The sequence below is a fragment of the Procambarus clarkii genome, chromosome 22, assembly GCF_040958095.1.
Source record: "Procambarus clarkii isolate CNS0578487 chromosome 22, FALCON_Pclarkii_2.0, whole genome shotgun sequence".
NCBI classification, from domain to species: domain Eukaryota; kingdom Metazoa; phylum Arthropoda; class Malacostraca; order Decapoda; family Cambaridae; genus Procambarus; species Procambarus clarkii.
In genome coordinates, this window is record NC_091171.1 from 19,217,124 (window position 1) to 19,231,824 (window position 14,701).

General features: G+C 46.7%; 1 protein-coding gene across 6 annotated transcripts in view; it reads right to left on the reverse strand.

The window, feature by feature from the left end:
- Positions 1-13,434, reverse strand: part of LOC123757746 (N-acetylgalactosaminyltransferase 6) — a 151,898-nt gene extending 138,464 nt beyond the window's left edge. For 2 of the 6 annotated variants that reach the window (XM_069329513.1, XM_069329512.1), the window contains exon 1: positions 2,257-2,354. In XM_069329513.1, the coding sequence (XP_069185614.1) occupies positions 2,257-2,333 (77 nt within the window). In that variant the 5' untranslated portion in view covers positions 2,334-2,354. Of the gene's footprint in view, positions 1-2,256; positions 2,363-9,432; positions 9,455-13,128 lie in introns of those variants that run through there. The other 4 variants (XM_045741602.2, XM_045741594.2, XM_069329515.1 and 1 more) reach the window with 4 other exon arrangements.
- Positions 13,435-14,701: the final 1,267 nt, after the last annotated feature.

Consider the following 14,701-nt stretch of genomic DNA (forward strand, 5'->3'; position numbering starts at 1 on the left):
TACCTCTTCACCCTTACTTCATTACACACAGAAATCTCAATAGCGTGATATTGGGCTGCCTTAATCGACTGAGCTCATGGTAGCTCAGTCGATTAAGGCAGCATCTGGGATGATCTCGGACGTAGGTTTGAATCCTCGTCACGGCCCTTGTGAATTTGTTCATAAATCCAGAGCTACAACATGGTAGCTCAGTCGATTAAGGCAGCGTCTGGGATGATATCGAACATAGGTTCGAATCCTCATCACGGCCCTTGTGGATTTGTTCATTGATGCATCACCCTATTGTGATTTCTTTGTGTAATGAAGTAAGGGCGAAGAGGTAGAACGGCCTATTGACATAGCACGAGTGCACGGGAGAGTTGTGTAAAACTCTGGTTTGTCTCTCGGAGAGGCTGCAGGATCCGAATAAGTCCAGTAGAACTTCTGGTTTCAACTCTTTTTACCATGTCGTAGCTCAGTCGATTAAGGCAGCGTCTGGGATGATCTCGGACGTAGGTTCGAATCCTCGTCACGGCCCTCGTGGATTTGTTCATTGATGCATCACGCTATTGTGATTTCTGTGTGTAATTAGTACCATTTGCTCATAGCAAAGGATAAAACACTTCTTTGCATATATTTAGACATGAAATATTATAATGTATAACTACACAGATTTCAAAATATACTGTAATACAAATAATAATAAAAAAAACAATGAATATAATGAAACCCCATTTTCTGGGCGAGACCCGAAAGTTTCCTGGAGCTATCTGGGTTGATATGAATATATTTGACCTTGGTATCAGTCAAGCAAATGGAGTTCTTAGGCCAACCAAGGACCACGAGCCAGAACTTGGCCCTCTCAGAGAGCCATGAGGAGCAATGGCCTATAGAAACCCCCATGTACAATGGGGCCTCGACTTATGATGCTAATCCGTTCCCAGAGATGGATCATAAGTCGATATATCGTAAGTCGAAGCGATTTTTCCCATAAGACAAAGAAATTTGAATTAATCCGTTCCCCACCCTCCAAAATATTAACATACAAATACATTTTATACTGAATACAATGTTTTTTTCTAACTACAATACAGTACAGTACCTAAGTTGATCTTACCTTTATGGAGGGCTCTTGATGGCATATGGAAGATGGTGATTAGGGGGAAGGAGGAGAGTTGTTACTGTTTGGAAGGGGAGTCCCCTTCCATTATCACATCAGGCAGTGATGTTTTCTCTGGGGTACTCTCTCTCCTATGTTTTGCCTGAATACCACTAGGACCTGGTTGTGGTTCAGTGCTTGTTTGTCTCGCTACAAATTTGTCAAGAGAGATTTGTTTTTCCCTTCATTTTAACATTTGTCTGTAATGATGCATCACTTTAGCACCCATAATGTCCTTTTTCTAAGCCAGTATGGTGGATATCGTTGACTGAGATTTGTTGTACTGCCTAGCCAGTCCAACAACCCGCACACCATCTTCATATTTACGAATGATCTCTTGTTTCTGCTCTATGGTCATCCTTACATGGGCTCTCATATGTTGAGCCTTACCACTGACTTTCCTGGGATTCATGGCGTGATATATAATAATTACTTTAATGTTCAAAATGCAAAAAATCACCACAAAAGCGAAATTTCTTATAGACGCGATCATCACTAAGCGGGCAGCTGTAGTAAACTGAGGCAGGTCGGCCGCATGACCGGGAACCACACGCTCGGTCGACCCGAATGTGTACCAACAAATATCCTAAGTCGACGACACCATCGGATGTCGAGTCGCATTTTTCGATGAAATTTACATCGTAACTCGAAATTATTGTAAGTAGGGACAATCATAAGTCGAGGTGCCACTGTAGTTGGAAGCATTCTTTGTCTGGCATCGACTGAGTCAGGCACAAAGAAAGGTAGGTGCCCCAAAACAAAAACTTATCTGGTTAAAATATAGCTACTGAAAGCCATACTGTTGGACAGAACTCCCCAACTAAAAACGAGCATGACGTCAAAACCATCACCATGCCACTGACTGTGCAACTCACTCTTTCCCGGGAGGGGGAAGGGGATGCCCCAGACCCCCCCACACCAGCTATCCACACCCCAGGTCTGAGGCTGGATGTCAAAAGACGTAAAAAAAATGATGACTGAAGGGAGGGAGGGTTGCCGGGAGCCTCTGGGTCTCGCCCAGAAAATGGCATTTCATTACATTCAATGCTGGTTTTTTGGGGGAAGCCCCTTCGGCTTCCCAGAGCTACTTAAACAAAGATAAAACAAGAGGGACTTACCCGGGAGGCAGTCGCCACTTGTTCCTCAACTCGAAGTCGAGACAACTGGCTGCAACCGTCAACCCAATGCGACACATGCCCGACTAGGGCCAAGAACACTGACAAGGTACCGAGCGGCCAGGACCCTGTTCGACCTCCAAAAATCCTATGCCCGAATGTCAGCCCAAGACATATTACTGATGATGGCAGCCAACACAGCAAACTTACGGCGGCTGGATCGAATAGTCCTGCGGACAATCTGGGAGACCTAAACCCTGGAAAGGGAAAGAAGGGAAACCAGATCAACCCAAAGCGCGTCCCCAACCACCAAAGCTGTGGCGCATAGGTAACAGCGAAGAGCCGCAACCGGATACAACACGTGATACACCCTCGGCCTAACCAACCAAGCATCAACAATCCAATGACCCCATCTGGAAAGCAGCAGTCTCATTCCTGGCCAGAAAAGACGGAGACAGCTGCAAACGAACAAACCTACCACCAGGACCAAAAAGAACAGAAACCTCTGCACCAGAGGAGAGCAAGAAGCTCCCCGACCTGAACCTCAGAGGCCAATGTCAACAAGAAAAAGAGCATTAAAAAAATAGTCCTGAACCGAAGGAGCCACTACAAACTGAGGAGAAAAAGAGAGAACCCGGTCCAACGACCAGGACGGCTCAGGCTGCTCATGAGCAGGTCGAATGTGAAACAACGCCTGAGAAAGCTTGCAGAATGGAGTACAAGTTACATCCACCCCAAACATAAGCTGAAGCGGCTCTGCTAGCGCCTCACGATATGAGGCAGTAGTATTCAACATAAGAAGATGGTCCTGAAGCAACCAAGAGAGAAAGGACAAAACAACCCGATCAGAAATCGAAGACAATCTACTAAGAATCAGAAGTGCCGTAAGGATCCCCAGGAAACTTCCTGCTGCCGCCGAGACGAAACTTGCAAGTGGGACACCATCAACGAAGCCTCCTGATCACCATACAAGTGGTGATAAACCTGTGTCAAAAAGACTAGACACGAAGAATGGAGAAGATTGAACCAGCCACGTACAGGATCGGACTGCTCAGTTGAAAGAGGCGGAGTTGTGGGAAGATCCTCGGGTTCGAACAACGACCAAGCAACGCCTCAAACCAAGGCTGGGCCGGCCACCAAGGGGCCAACACGTCTACTCTCCCCTGGTCAGTCCAATCGAGCCAGGACCTGGAGCAATAACCGAACCGGGGTAAGAGGTACAGGTAACCCCCACCTCGACCAGTCCAACTGAAAGGCATCGACCTCAACGGCCTCACAGTTGGGGAAGGGCACCGCATATACCAGAAGACGCCTCGACCAAGCCGACGCAGAGAGGTCCATTGCCGAGCACCTGTACATCCAGCGGAGCCAACTGAAGGAGTCGGCATCGACTGTCCATTCCATGGACAGGAGAATATACTGAGACAGCCCGAACACTAGGACGTTGGACACTCCCTGAATATGAACTGCTCGGAGAGTCAAACCCCGAGAATCCGGCAGACGAGTCACCCGAAGTGATCAGTCCCAAAGAGCCAAGGACCGCATTGAACCCCCGCGGTTCAGACAATGAACCAGTGAAGAGCAGGCCAAATGGAGCTGGATCGTGGATCCGTGAGCGACGCGAATCCTCTGAAGCAAAAGCCACACCGCTGCAAACTCCCGCATGGTGCTGTGAGCTTGACGGAAGGACGGACCCCAGATGAATTGGAATATGTCAATACGTATCCCGGAAATCCAGAGACACCATCCAAGCATCTGGCTCCAAAAGAAGCCGGACCTGGGACAGAGTGGTCATCCGAAAGGAGGGGCAAAAGACCCAAGGGTTCAGACAGGACAAGTCCAGAATGAACCTCAGATCCACAGGCGGGAAAACCGACCTGAGGGACGCCACCGGAGGCCGGAAGAAATGACCTAAAACGGCCACGAATTGTGGGACCAGACATGGGAAAACAGGACGAGCCTCCCCACCCCCCATCGCCTTATCAACAGGGCAAGCTGCAAAAGGGCCGACAACCTTTTCGAGAAGCCGAAAGACACACAGAGCAAGCAATATGCCAACAAGACGTCTTCGGGTCCACAGGAGGGGCTGGCCCCAAATCTGGCACCACTGGCCCACCACGACCAAAGGAACCCCGAACCCTGGCCGGAACCTCCCTCCCCCCCCCCCCCCCCCCCCGAAGAACCAACAAGTCCGACATGGGACAACAACTAGACGAAGCCGCCTGCAGATATTGCACAACCACAGACTCTGCAAACATAAATAGGCAAAAAGAGGGCGAAAATCTAAGAGCCAGGGCCCAAGCAGATTCCAAAGAGCGAGTGAGCACTGCCTGTCGGCACGCGAGGCGAGAAGCAAAGAACAGAGACACTGCTTCCTTCAGAACTGGCACAAACAACTTCAACAAGGCAGCCAACGCCTGAGCCACAGAGGCAAGCGCATCAGACGCAGGCCCGGAACCCAGTGCCTCCACATCCTCCTAGAGCCAATCCGAAGACAGTTTCCCTACACACAGGGAAAAAGAAGCGCAAGACTGAAGCCAAATGCCCACAGGCGTGCAAGGACGCCGAAAGGGCGGGAACCTGCACGTGAAGCTGTACCTGGCCGATATCTCAAGGAAGAACAGGTGTGAACAAGCATTCATCGAGGTGCTCAAAATTGCCCCCCCCCCCCAGGTAAACCTGAACCACCGTAGCAGTTTCCCGTCACTTAAGCGTGCAGGTCCAACAGAACGCATGCCATGCACTAACGAAAAGAAAGGGCAGTCTGCCAACCAGGAAGACTCCGCCACCCAGTAAGGAAATGAGGAACCAAACTCAAATGAAGAAGGAACAATTATCGAGGCAAAATCGGGGTCTCCCAGGAGGTACGATGCAATAGCCTCCCCACCCTCCTTAGGTGGAATGTGGAAAGCCAAAAACCTCAGGAAAGAGGGAACCTGGAACTGAACCTGGGGAGGAGCCGAACTCTCATCAATCTCATACAGGGAGAGGGGGATAAGAAAGCCACTTCCCCTGGAACAACAGGCCCCTCGCCAAAGATACCAAAACGCAGGCGGTATCAAACAGGGCTCAAACCCATGTCAACTCCTTCCCAGCCCTGGGATTCTCCACATCAAAACCCGGGGCAGAGCCATCCTCCAAACCCTCTGCCTCTAGAGAATAAGCAGAATCCACCGGAATAGCAGGGTAGACGGGGGGGGGGGGGGGGTCCGCTGGTTCAACCCAAAAGCTCTGACAGGAAGAACCGGCTTGAATGCCTCTGCCACCGAACTGGAAGGGGCAGCCCCCGAAACCTTCCCCCCCCCCCCCGGAGTCTCACCACCATCTAAACCCTGCCCCGACTCCAAAACCCTCAAACGTTTGGGAGCCGGCAAAAGGGACAGGGGGGGGGGGGGGGAGCAGAACGAACAACAAAAGAAGAAGGACAAGGGGGTGGGGGCGAAATCAGAGTCAAGGCGACTAACGCCCCTAAGTTCGAGTCCCTATAACCAAAGCAAGGCAGCCTCAGGGCATCCAGAAAGACAACCAACCTAGCGTGTTGCAGCAACCTAAACTTCACATGCAACTCTGAAGCTGCCTGCACCCAAATATCAATATCAGTGGACTGTGTGAATTAGAGTACAATCAAGGAACACCACTTGCAGAACTCCGGGTCAGAGGTGTCACTGACTCAACCAGCAGCATGGCAGAGGCAAAAATGGTGTCACCCTGAGACAAGGGGGACAGAGTAACCTTCAAACTTGCACGAAGCGAGATGGGACTTGGAGGACGCATCCATTGGACCAATGAGCCCCAGTGGGATTTTTCAGAGGCCCTTAGGTTGACTGTGAAAGGAAGCCCAGGTACTGCTAACATTATCCCAGAACTACTAAACAAACAAAACCTGAACCCCTGCGACGTGTACAATCACGGGGGCCTAGCAAAGGGCAATCAAAATAATACAAGTGGATCTGTAGCCACACAAGGCAGACCTCTGTCAGACAAACAAAAACAAAATGAAAAGAAAAAACCCTACAAAAGCACATCTCCTGGAGCCCAGAATTGGTCGCTGTGCGTATTATAAGACAGATGCACAGTACAGTACCTTGCACCCCTGCCAGTGACGATACTACTTCCTACCCAAGGACAAACAGAGACAAGTAAGCCCCAGCTGACCCCAAGGGCAGGCAATCACCGAGCAGCAAAACAACCCTGCAGAGGCAGTTCCTGAACAGTTTGTGGAAAGTAACCCCAAACTGCAAGGACAGTACTTACAGGGCACCTAGGGAAAGTGACCCTAGGTGCATTCAACCCTGAATAGTTCTTGAATTACACCTAGCACGCACACCACCACACCGAAAAACAATACCACAAGGATACTTATATATAACGTCTGTATATGGTGAATAAAAGCAAAAACAGTTTGGTGGGAAGAGAATGGTGGCAAGTCAACATACTGGAGAGTGGCAAGTCAACACACTGGAGTGAGTGAGTCAACACAAGAATGTCAACACAAGTCAACACACGAATGGTGGCAAGTCAATGTACTGGAGTGAACGACATGGAAGAAAGTGCAGAATAGACCCAGTGAAGAGCAGAGGTGCCATGGGCACAATCAGAGAACACTGTATGAACATCAGAGGTCCAAGGTTGTTCAACGTCCTACCAGCGAGCATCAGAAATATTACAGGAACAAAAAACAAAGAACAAAGAAGAACAAAAAAGAACAAAGAAGAACAAAAAAGAACAAAGAAGGTAAGAACAAAGCAGCTGGCCCAGATGGCGTTTCACCATGGGTTCTGAGAGAATGTGCATCTGAGCTCAGCATTCCACTTCACCTGATCTTTCAGGCATCCCTGTGTACAGAAATCGTAGCAGACGTGTGGAAACAGGCTAACATAGTTCCAATCTACAAAAGTGGCAGCAGGGAAGACCCCCTCAATTATAGACCTGTATCATTGACAAGTGTAATAGTGAAAGTATTGGAAAAACTAATCAAAACTAAATGGGTAGAACACCTAGAGAGAAATGATATAATATCAGACAGACAGTATGGTTTTCGATCCGGAAGATCCTGTGTATCGAATTTACTCAGTTTCTATGATCGAGCCACAGAGATATTACAGGAAAGAGATGGTTGGGTTGACTGCATCTATCTGGACCTAAAAAAGGCTTTCGACAGAGTTCCACATAAGAGGTTGTTCTGGAAACTGGAAAATATTGGAGGGGTGACAGGTAAGCTTCTATCATGGATGAAAAATTTTCTGACTAATAGAAAAATGAGGGCAGTAATCAGAGGCAATGTATCAGAATGGAGAAATGTCACAAGTGGAGTACCACAGGGTTCAGTTCTTGCACCAGTGATGTTTATTGTGTACATAAATGATCTACCAGTTGGTATACAGAATTATATGAACATGTTTGCTGATGATGCTAAGATAATAGGAAGGATAAGAAATTTAGATGATTGTCATGCCCTTCAAGAAGACCTGGACAAAATAAGTAGATGGAGCACCACTTGGCAAATGGAATTTAATGTTAATAAATGTCATGTTATGGAATGTGGAATAGGAGAACATAGACCCCACACAACCTATATATTATGTGAGAAATCTTTAAAGAATTCTGATAAAGAAAGAGATCTAGGGGTGGTTCTAGATAGAAAACTATCACCTGAGGACCACATAAAGAATATTGTGCAAGGAGCCTATGCTATGCTTTCTAACTTCAGAATTGCATTTAAATACATGGATGGCGATATACTAAAGAAATTGTTCATGACTTTTGTTAGGCCAAAGCTAGAATATGCAGCTGTTGTGTGGTGCCCATATCTTAAGAAGCACATCAACAAACTGGAAAAGGTGCAAAGACATGCTACTAAGTGGCTCCCAGAACTGAAGGGTAAGAGCTACGAGGAGAGGTTAGAAGCATTAAACATGCCAAAACTAGAAGACAGAAGAAAAAGAGGTGATATGATCACTACATACAAAATAGTAACAGGAATTGATAAAATCGACAGGGAAGATTTCCTGAGACCTGGCACTTCAAGAACAAGAGGTCATAGATTTAAACTAGCTAAACACAGATGCCGAAGAAATATAAGAAAGTTCACCTTCGCAAATAGAGTGGTAGACGGTTGGAACAAGTTAAGTGAGAAGGTGGTGGAGGCCAAGACCGTCAGTAGTTTCAAAGCGTTATGTGACAAAGAGTGCTGAGAAGACGGGACACCACGAGCGTAGCTCTCATCCTGTAACTACACTTAGGTAATTACACTTAGGTAATTAGGAACAACCGTGGACATCTTCAAGAGGAAACTAGATTGTTTTCTTCAAGGAGTGCCGGACCAACTGGGCTGTGGTGGGTATGTGGGCCTGCGGGCCGCTCCAAGCAACAGCCTGGTGGACCAAACTCTCACAAGTCAAGTCTGGCCCCGAGCCGGGCTTGGGGAGTAGAACTACTCCCAGAACCCCATCAACCAGGTATCAACCAGGTAAGTCAGGTGAGGTGAGGGAGGGAGGAAGTAACAGCCAGTAGCGGGCTGCCACTGGCTGCCATTGCCACTCAACATACCAACTTAGTGGTTCGTTATGGTGAACACAAATGTAGATACTTATATATAATGTGTATATATAGTGAAATAACAGCAAAAAGAGTGTGGGGAAGAAGCCATTTTGGTGAGGGAGATGGCGACATCTGCATGATTTATCATGTTGGTAGGGGTGGCCACTATGCTCTTTGGGCACTATACCGGCTTAGTTGAACAGTTATGGTGAACAAAACATGCAAATACTTATATATAATGTGTGTGTATATAGGGTAATAACACCACAAACAGTATTGTTGGGGAGAAATTTTAGTGTGTCTGACCATGAATGTGTCAGGGAGGCAGACGCCAGCTGACAGTGTGTAGCGACATCTCTTAGTGCCTGAACTAACTATATCAGCTTAGTTGTACAGTTATGGTGAACAAAACATGTAGATACAGTGGCACCTCTATTAACGAGTTTAATCCGTTCTGGCATCGAGCTCGTTATGTCAAAAACTCGTCTTAAGAAACAAATTTCCCCGTTTAAAATATAATAAATAAATTTAATCCGTTCCACTCCCAAAAACATCCATACTTGTATGACATTTTATAATGTAAATATAATACTGCACATGTAATTATGTTTTCTTGTACTGTTTTCATGTTTACTTTACCTTATGAAGAGTCGTTGCTGGCTTGTGGGAGACGATGGGGAGGTGGGGAGGAGGAGAGGGGTTATGGTGTGGAAGGAGAATCCACCTCTGAATCAGACAGGCTCTCTCTTCTTGGGAATTTCACCCCACTGGGACCTTGTTGTGGTTCACTATCACTGGCTCTTCTTTTCTCTACTTTTGCAAAGAACGTATTTATTGACAATTGCTTTTGTCTTTGTTTTAGGATGTTCCTAAAACGAGACAGCAAATTGTCATTAAACATGTTCACACACCGGGTTGTTACTGCTTTATCAGGGCAGCTTTTTCAAGAATGCGGTCACCTTTTCAAACATTCCCAACACTACCCTGATCTCACTGGAAGAGGCAACATCCTCCCTTACCTCCTCCTCCCCTTACTAATGGTGCAAATTGTTGATGAGGACCTGCCATACTCCCTTGTGAGATCAGTCACACAGACACCACGCTCATGTTTTGCTCTAATTTCCTTCTTCAAATCCACAGTAATTGTGTCTTTCTTTATCTTGACAACACTATCTTTAGCAAGCAGCTTCTTTGGCGACATCTTGCGTTACAAATTGTAGTCACAAAACCACAAAAAAACAAAGAAAAGCACAAATAAATGCAGAGGGATGCTTGTCGTGCACGATACAACAACACTGGCGTCGGAGGCGTCCGAGAATTTGCGAGAACCCGCGAGACGCTAGGAAGCACCATGTGGTTTTGCTCGTTAATAGAGGTGAAGCTCGTCAATAGAGAAATTTGCTGCAAGTGGCTCGCTCGTTACTCGAAATGCTCGTAAATAGAGCCGCTCGTTAATCAAGGTGCCACTGTATATCATTTTTCTCCAGGTTTTCTACCCATTTAGTTTTAATTATTTTTTCCAATATTTTAACTGACACTTGTCAATGATACAGGTCTATAATTAAGGGGGTCTTCCCTGCTGTCACTTTTGTAGATTGGAACTATGTTAGCCTTTTTCCACACATCAGCTACAACTCCTGTAAACAGGGATGCCTGAAAAATCAGTTAAAGTGGAATGCTAACAAATAACAGTTTTAATAACAGAATAGTTATTCTGTTATGTTATTTATTGAAGTGTACACAGCGGTCTGTTCTACAATCCTCTAGAATGGATTTTTCATAAACCCTAAACATTTGGAGTTATAAATATTTTGGACTAAATTTGATGCATATTTCAAATGCCATATAAAATCATATTGATGATTTTTTTACAGTAAACTATACTGAAAACTTATATACTAAATCTATGAAAATGAATTTCATATGCAATTCTGAGAGCATAACACCACCAAATGAATAATTGGTGATATTTTATAATTTTGTGGCCGATTTCAAAATCTCAAGTTTTCAATATTCAATTTTAGATTTTTTTTTTTTTATTTTCTTGTTTTTCAAGTTAAGTTGATGATCATTTACACAAAGTTGGAGCATTTGCTAGTAAATTATGCACAAAAACTTTGAAAGCATTTGAGAAAGTTTGAGAAACTTGACTCTTAGTCCATACATACATGTATGTACTGTATTTTGCCCTTTAAGGGTTAATAGTACTGTATTATTAAAAAAAAGTATTCATTCTCTAAAGAATTGTACCATTGTGTAATAAAATGCAAGGTTATTTATGTAGCGTCATAGTCAGTAATCTTAGGACTAAAAGGCTTTATTCAAAACTGTTATTTACATGTAAAAATCTTGTTCTCTGTTGTGAGGGAGAGAAAAATGGCAGTGGCAAGTTAGCCACCACATTCAGTTAAAACTAAGCACACCTAACTTAACCTGTCAATAACCTAAGACAGAGCAAGAGCCACAGAAAACAAATATTCATAAGTATATGGCACTGGAGACTACTGATTTTTTTTATGTATACTTTGAGAGTTGTATAGCCTACACTATAAAAATATAATGCAAATAGTTCCTAAAGTGTGCCATTACCCACAACAACTCCCTAAAGCCAGGCTCCTCCCATGCCCTGACCCCAAAGCCAGGCTCCTCCCATGCCCTGACCCTAGAGCCAGGCTTCTCCCATGCCCTGACCCCAAAGCCAGGCTCCTCCCATGCCCTGACCCCAAAGCCAGGCTCCTCCCATGCCCTGACCCCAAAGCCAGGCTCCTCCCATGCCCTGACCCCAAAGCCAGGCTCCTTCCATGCCCTGACCCCAGAGCCAGGCTCCTTCCATGCCCTGACCCCAGAGCCAGGCTCCTTCCATGCCCTGACCCCAGAGCCAGGCTCCTTCCATGCCCTGACCCCAGAGCCAGGCTCCTTCCATGCCCTGACCCCAGAGCCAGGCTCCTTCCATGCCCTGACCCCAGAGCCAGGCTCTTCCAATGCCCTGACCCCAGAGCCAGGCTCTTCCTATGCCCTGACCCCAGAGCCAGGCACTTCCTATGCCCTGACCCCAGAGCCAGGCTCTTCCTATGCCCTGACCCCGGAGCCAGGCTCTTCCTGTCCCCTGACCCCGGAGCCAGGCTCTTCCTGTGCCCTGACCCTGGAGTCAGGCTCTCCCTGTGCCCTGACCCCAGAGCCAGGCTCTTCCTGTACCCTGACCCCAGAGCCAGGCTCTTCCTGTGCCCTAACCCCAGAGCCAGACTCTTCCTGTGCCCTGACCCCGGAACCAGGCTCTTCCTGTGCCCTGACCCCAGAGCCAGGCTCTTCCTGTGCCCCGACCCCAGAGCCAGGCTCTTCCTGTGCCCCGACCCCAGAGCCAGGCTCTTCCTGTGCCCTGACCCCAGAGCCAGGCTCTTCCTATGCCCTGACCCCAGAGCCAGGTTTCTTTCATGCTTTGAACCCAGATTAGACAGACCTCCTCAACCTTCTACTTTGACCGGAATATGGGTCCCAGTGTACCTTTACACCAGATATATACACCAGAGGCCTGACGGCTGAGTGGACAGTGCTCAGAGTTTGTAGTCCTAAGGGTCCGGGTTCAATCCCAGGGGTGGTGGAAATAAATGGGCAGTTTCTTCCACCCTGATGCCCTTGTTTGCCTAGCAGTAAATAGGTACCTGGGAGTTAGATAGCTGCTACAAGCTGCTTCCTGGGGATGTGTGTGTGAAAATTAGGATTAAGGACTTGCCTGAAACACTATGCATGCTAGTAGTTGTACAAGAATGTAAGAACTCTTGTATAAATAAATAAATAAAAAATAGTACCTCCCCTTAGCCTACCATATTTCTAGCCATGGGTCTATCCTCATTGCTGGCTCAAAGATGAGGAAATCACAATATGATGTTTCGACAAAACTAATATTCTATTAGTTTTGCCGAATAGTGTTCTAATATTTACAAATTGTATAGTATATGTCATTAGCTTTAGCTGGCTTGGGCTTTTTAGTAAGCTTAACTTGGATTGCGTTGGGTTTGTTTGAGTTAGGTAAGGCTGGGTTGGGGAGGCTTGAGAACCTTGTAGCAAACTGTCTTGGGTATGAAGGTACAGGTCCAGGATCCCCTAACACGTCCCCCAAGAGATCGATCCCTATCCTGAATACAATTGTCCCCACAGAAGTTTACATCCATACCCTGACCCCCATAGATGGTGCCCTGCTTTCCCTAACCTCTGAGATAAAGCACCCTTACGTGCCCTAACCCGAGAGACAGGCCCTACCCCCAATCCTTGCCCCATCCCCCCCCCCCCCCACCCTGGGCCCGTGACAGTTGTCTACCCCAGGACCCCCAACCTCACCTGCGCCTTGGGGGAGAGTGACCATGAGACGGGGATGGCTTAACGCCCCCGTGTACAGGTGAACGTGGCGCCTTCACTACCTCCTTGACAGCACTTGCCACCCCTCAGGCAGGTGTTACCTGAGCAACATATGCGCCGCCCTCAACACACGTACACACACACCTGCTGCAGCTGCTGTCACACTCTTGTGTAAACAGTTGCCAGATGTGCCCAGCTGACCGAGAGACCGGGCCGGGTCAGGGGCTCCCACGGCTCCACTATGTTTACCTTCCTGGGAATTATGAACGATGACTGAATTTCCATTTTTTTTTAACTTGCTTAGCTAAATGACTTTTGGGATTGAGGTAACGCCTGAGCCCATTATATGCTTCTGTAACTCTTTCCACAACCGCCCACAGGGTGGGTATGGGATGCATAATAAATTAACTAAACTAACTCGGTTGCAGAACAAATTGCTATTAGCAATTAGTTAAATTACTAATATTGCTATATATGTATATATATATATATATATATATATATATATATATATATATATATATATATATATATATATATATATATATTGTAGCGAGTAGATTATCCCAATAATATACTCGCTCCAAATATAGTGTTAATATTCCTGTCAACCTTTGGAGATGAATGAGGTGAGGCGTTGCCCGGGCAACACGGTGAGGTGTTGCCCGAGCAATATAAGCAGCGGTGTAGCGAACATTGGCTAGTCTACTTTCAAGTGTGGTCTAGAGCAGACACTTGCGAGATACTGTACCAACGCTCAGTGCGCTCAACTCACACCAACGTATCACCTGTGTACTTCTGTATATTCGACCAAATATATATATAGTATCTTAGTGTCTGTGTTTATTTGTCACCATACTTTACGTAACAATAGAACCGTTACATTGGTGACCCAGTGAGTGAAAAGAACACCTAGTCACAAACTAGATCTTCGTCATGGATTTATCTACCAGGTTTCCAGCAACGCAGATGAGCCAGAATTTTGGTTCATGCAGATGGAGGCTATTTTCGACCTTCACGAAGTTTCGACGATACCCAGCCACGATGGACTATCACTGGACCTCTAGTGCTACTGTTTGCTGTGATGGAATACTGCCAACACCCTCGCCACAGCTATGATTTTCATCGCGTCCATCTCTGCAGTTTCATCTACTACGGCTTGCTGCTCCACGATCGTTACTCACTCATCTGACAGCCTCATCAATGATTACATCATGCTGGATCTACAGCTTGTCCTGCCGACTCTCCGTCGCTGCCAGGGCACTGCTTGTCCTACGCCCACGACAGCTGCTCTGTCATCAGATTCATCTACACGTTCACTGCATTTTGATACTCAGCCGACTCAAGCCCTTTGTGCAATACAGGACTTACAGCTTGCGTTTCCGACTCTTCGTCGCCTCCAGGACAATTCAGCTCTAGCAGTGATTACCTCGTTGTCCTAACTACGTGCCTACATTACCTCCTAATGTCCTGGTGCCCGAGCCCATCCGCCCCGGATCTAAATGCTCCACCAGCGACCCAAGGACGCAACAATTATGCACATTCTTCTCTCCTG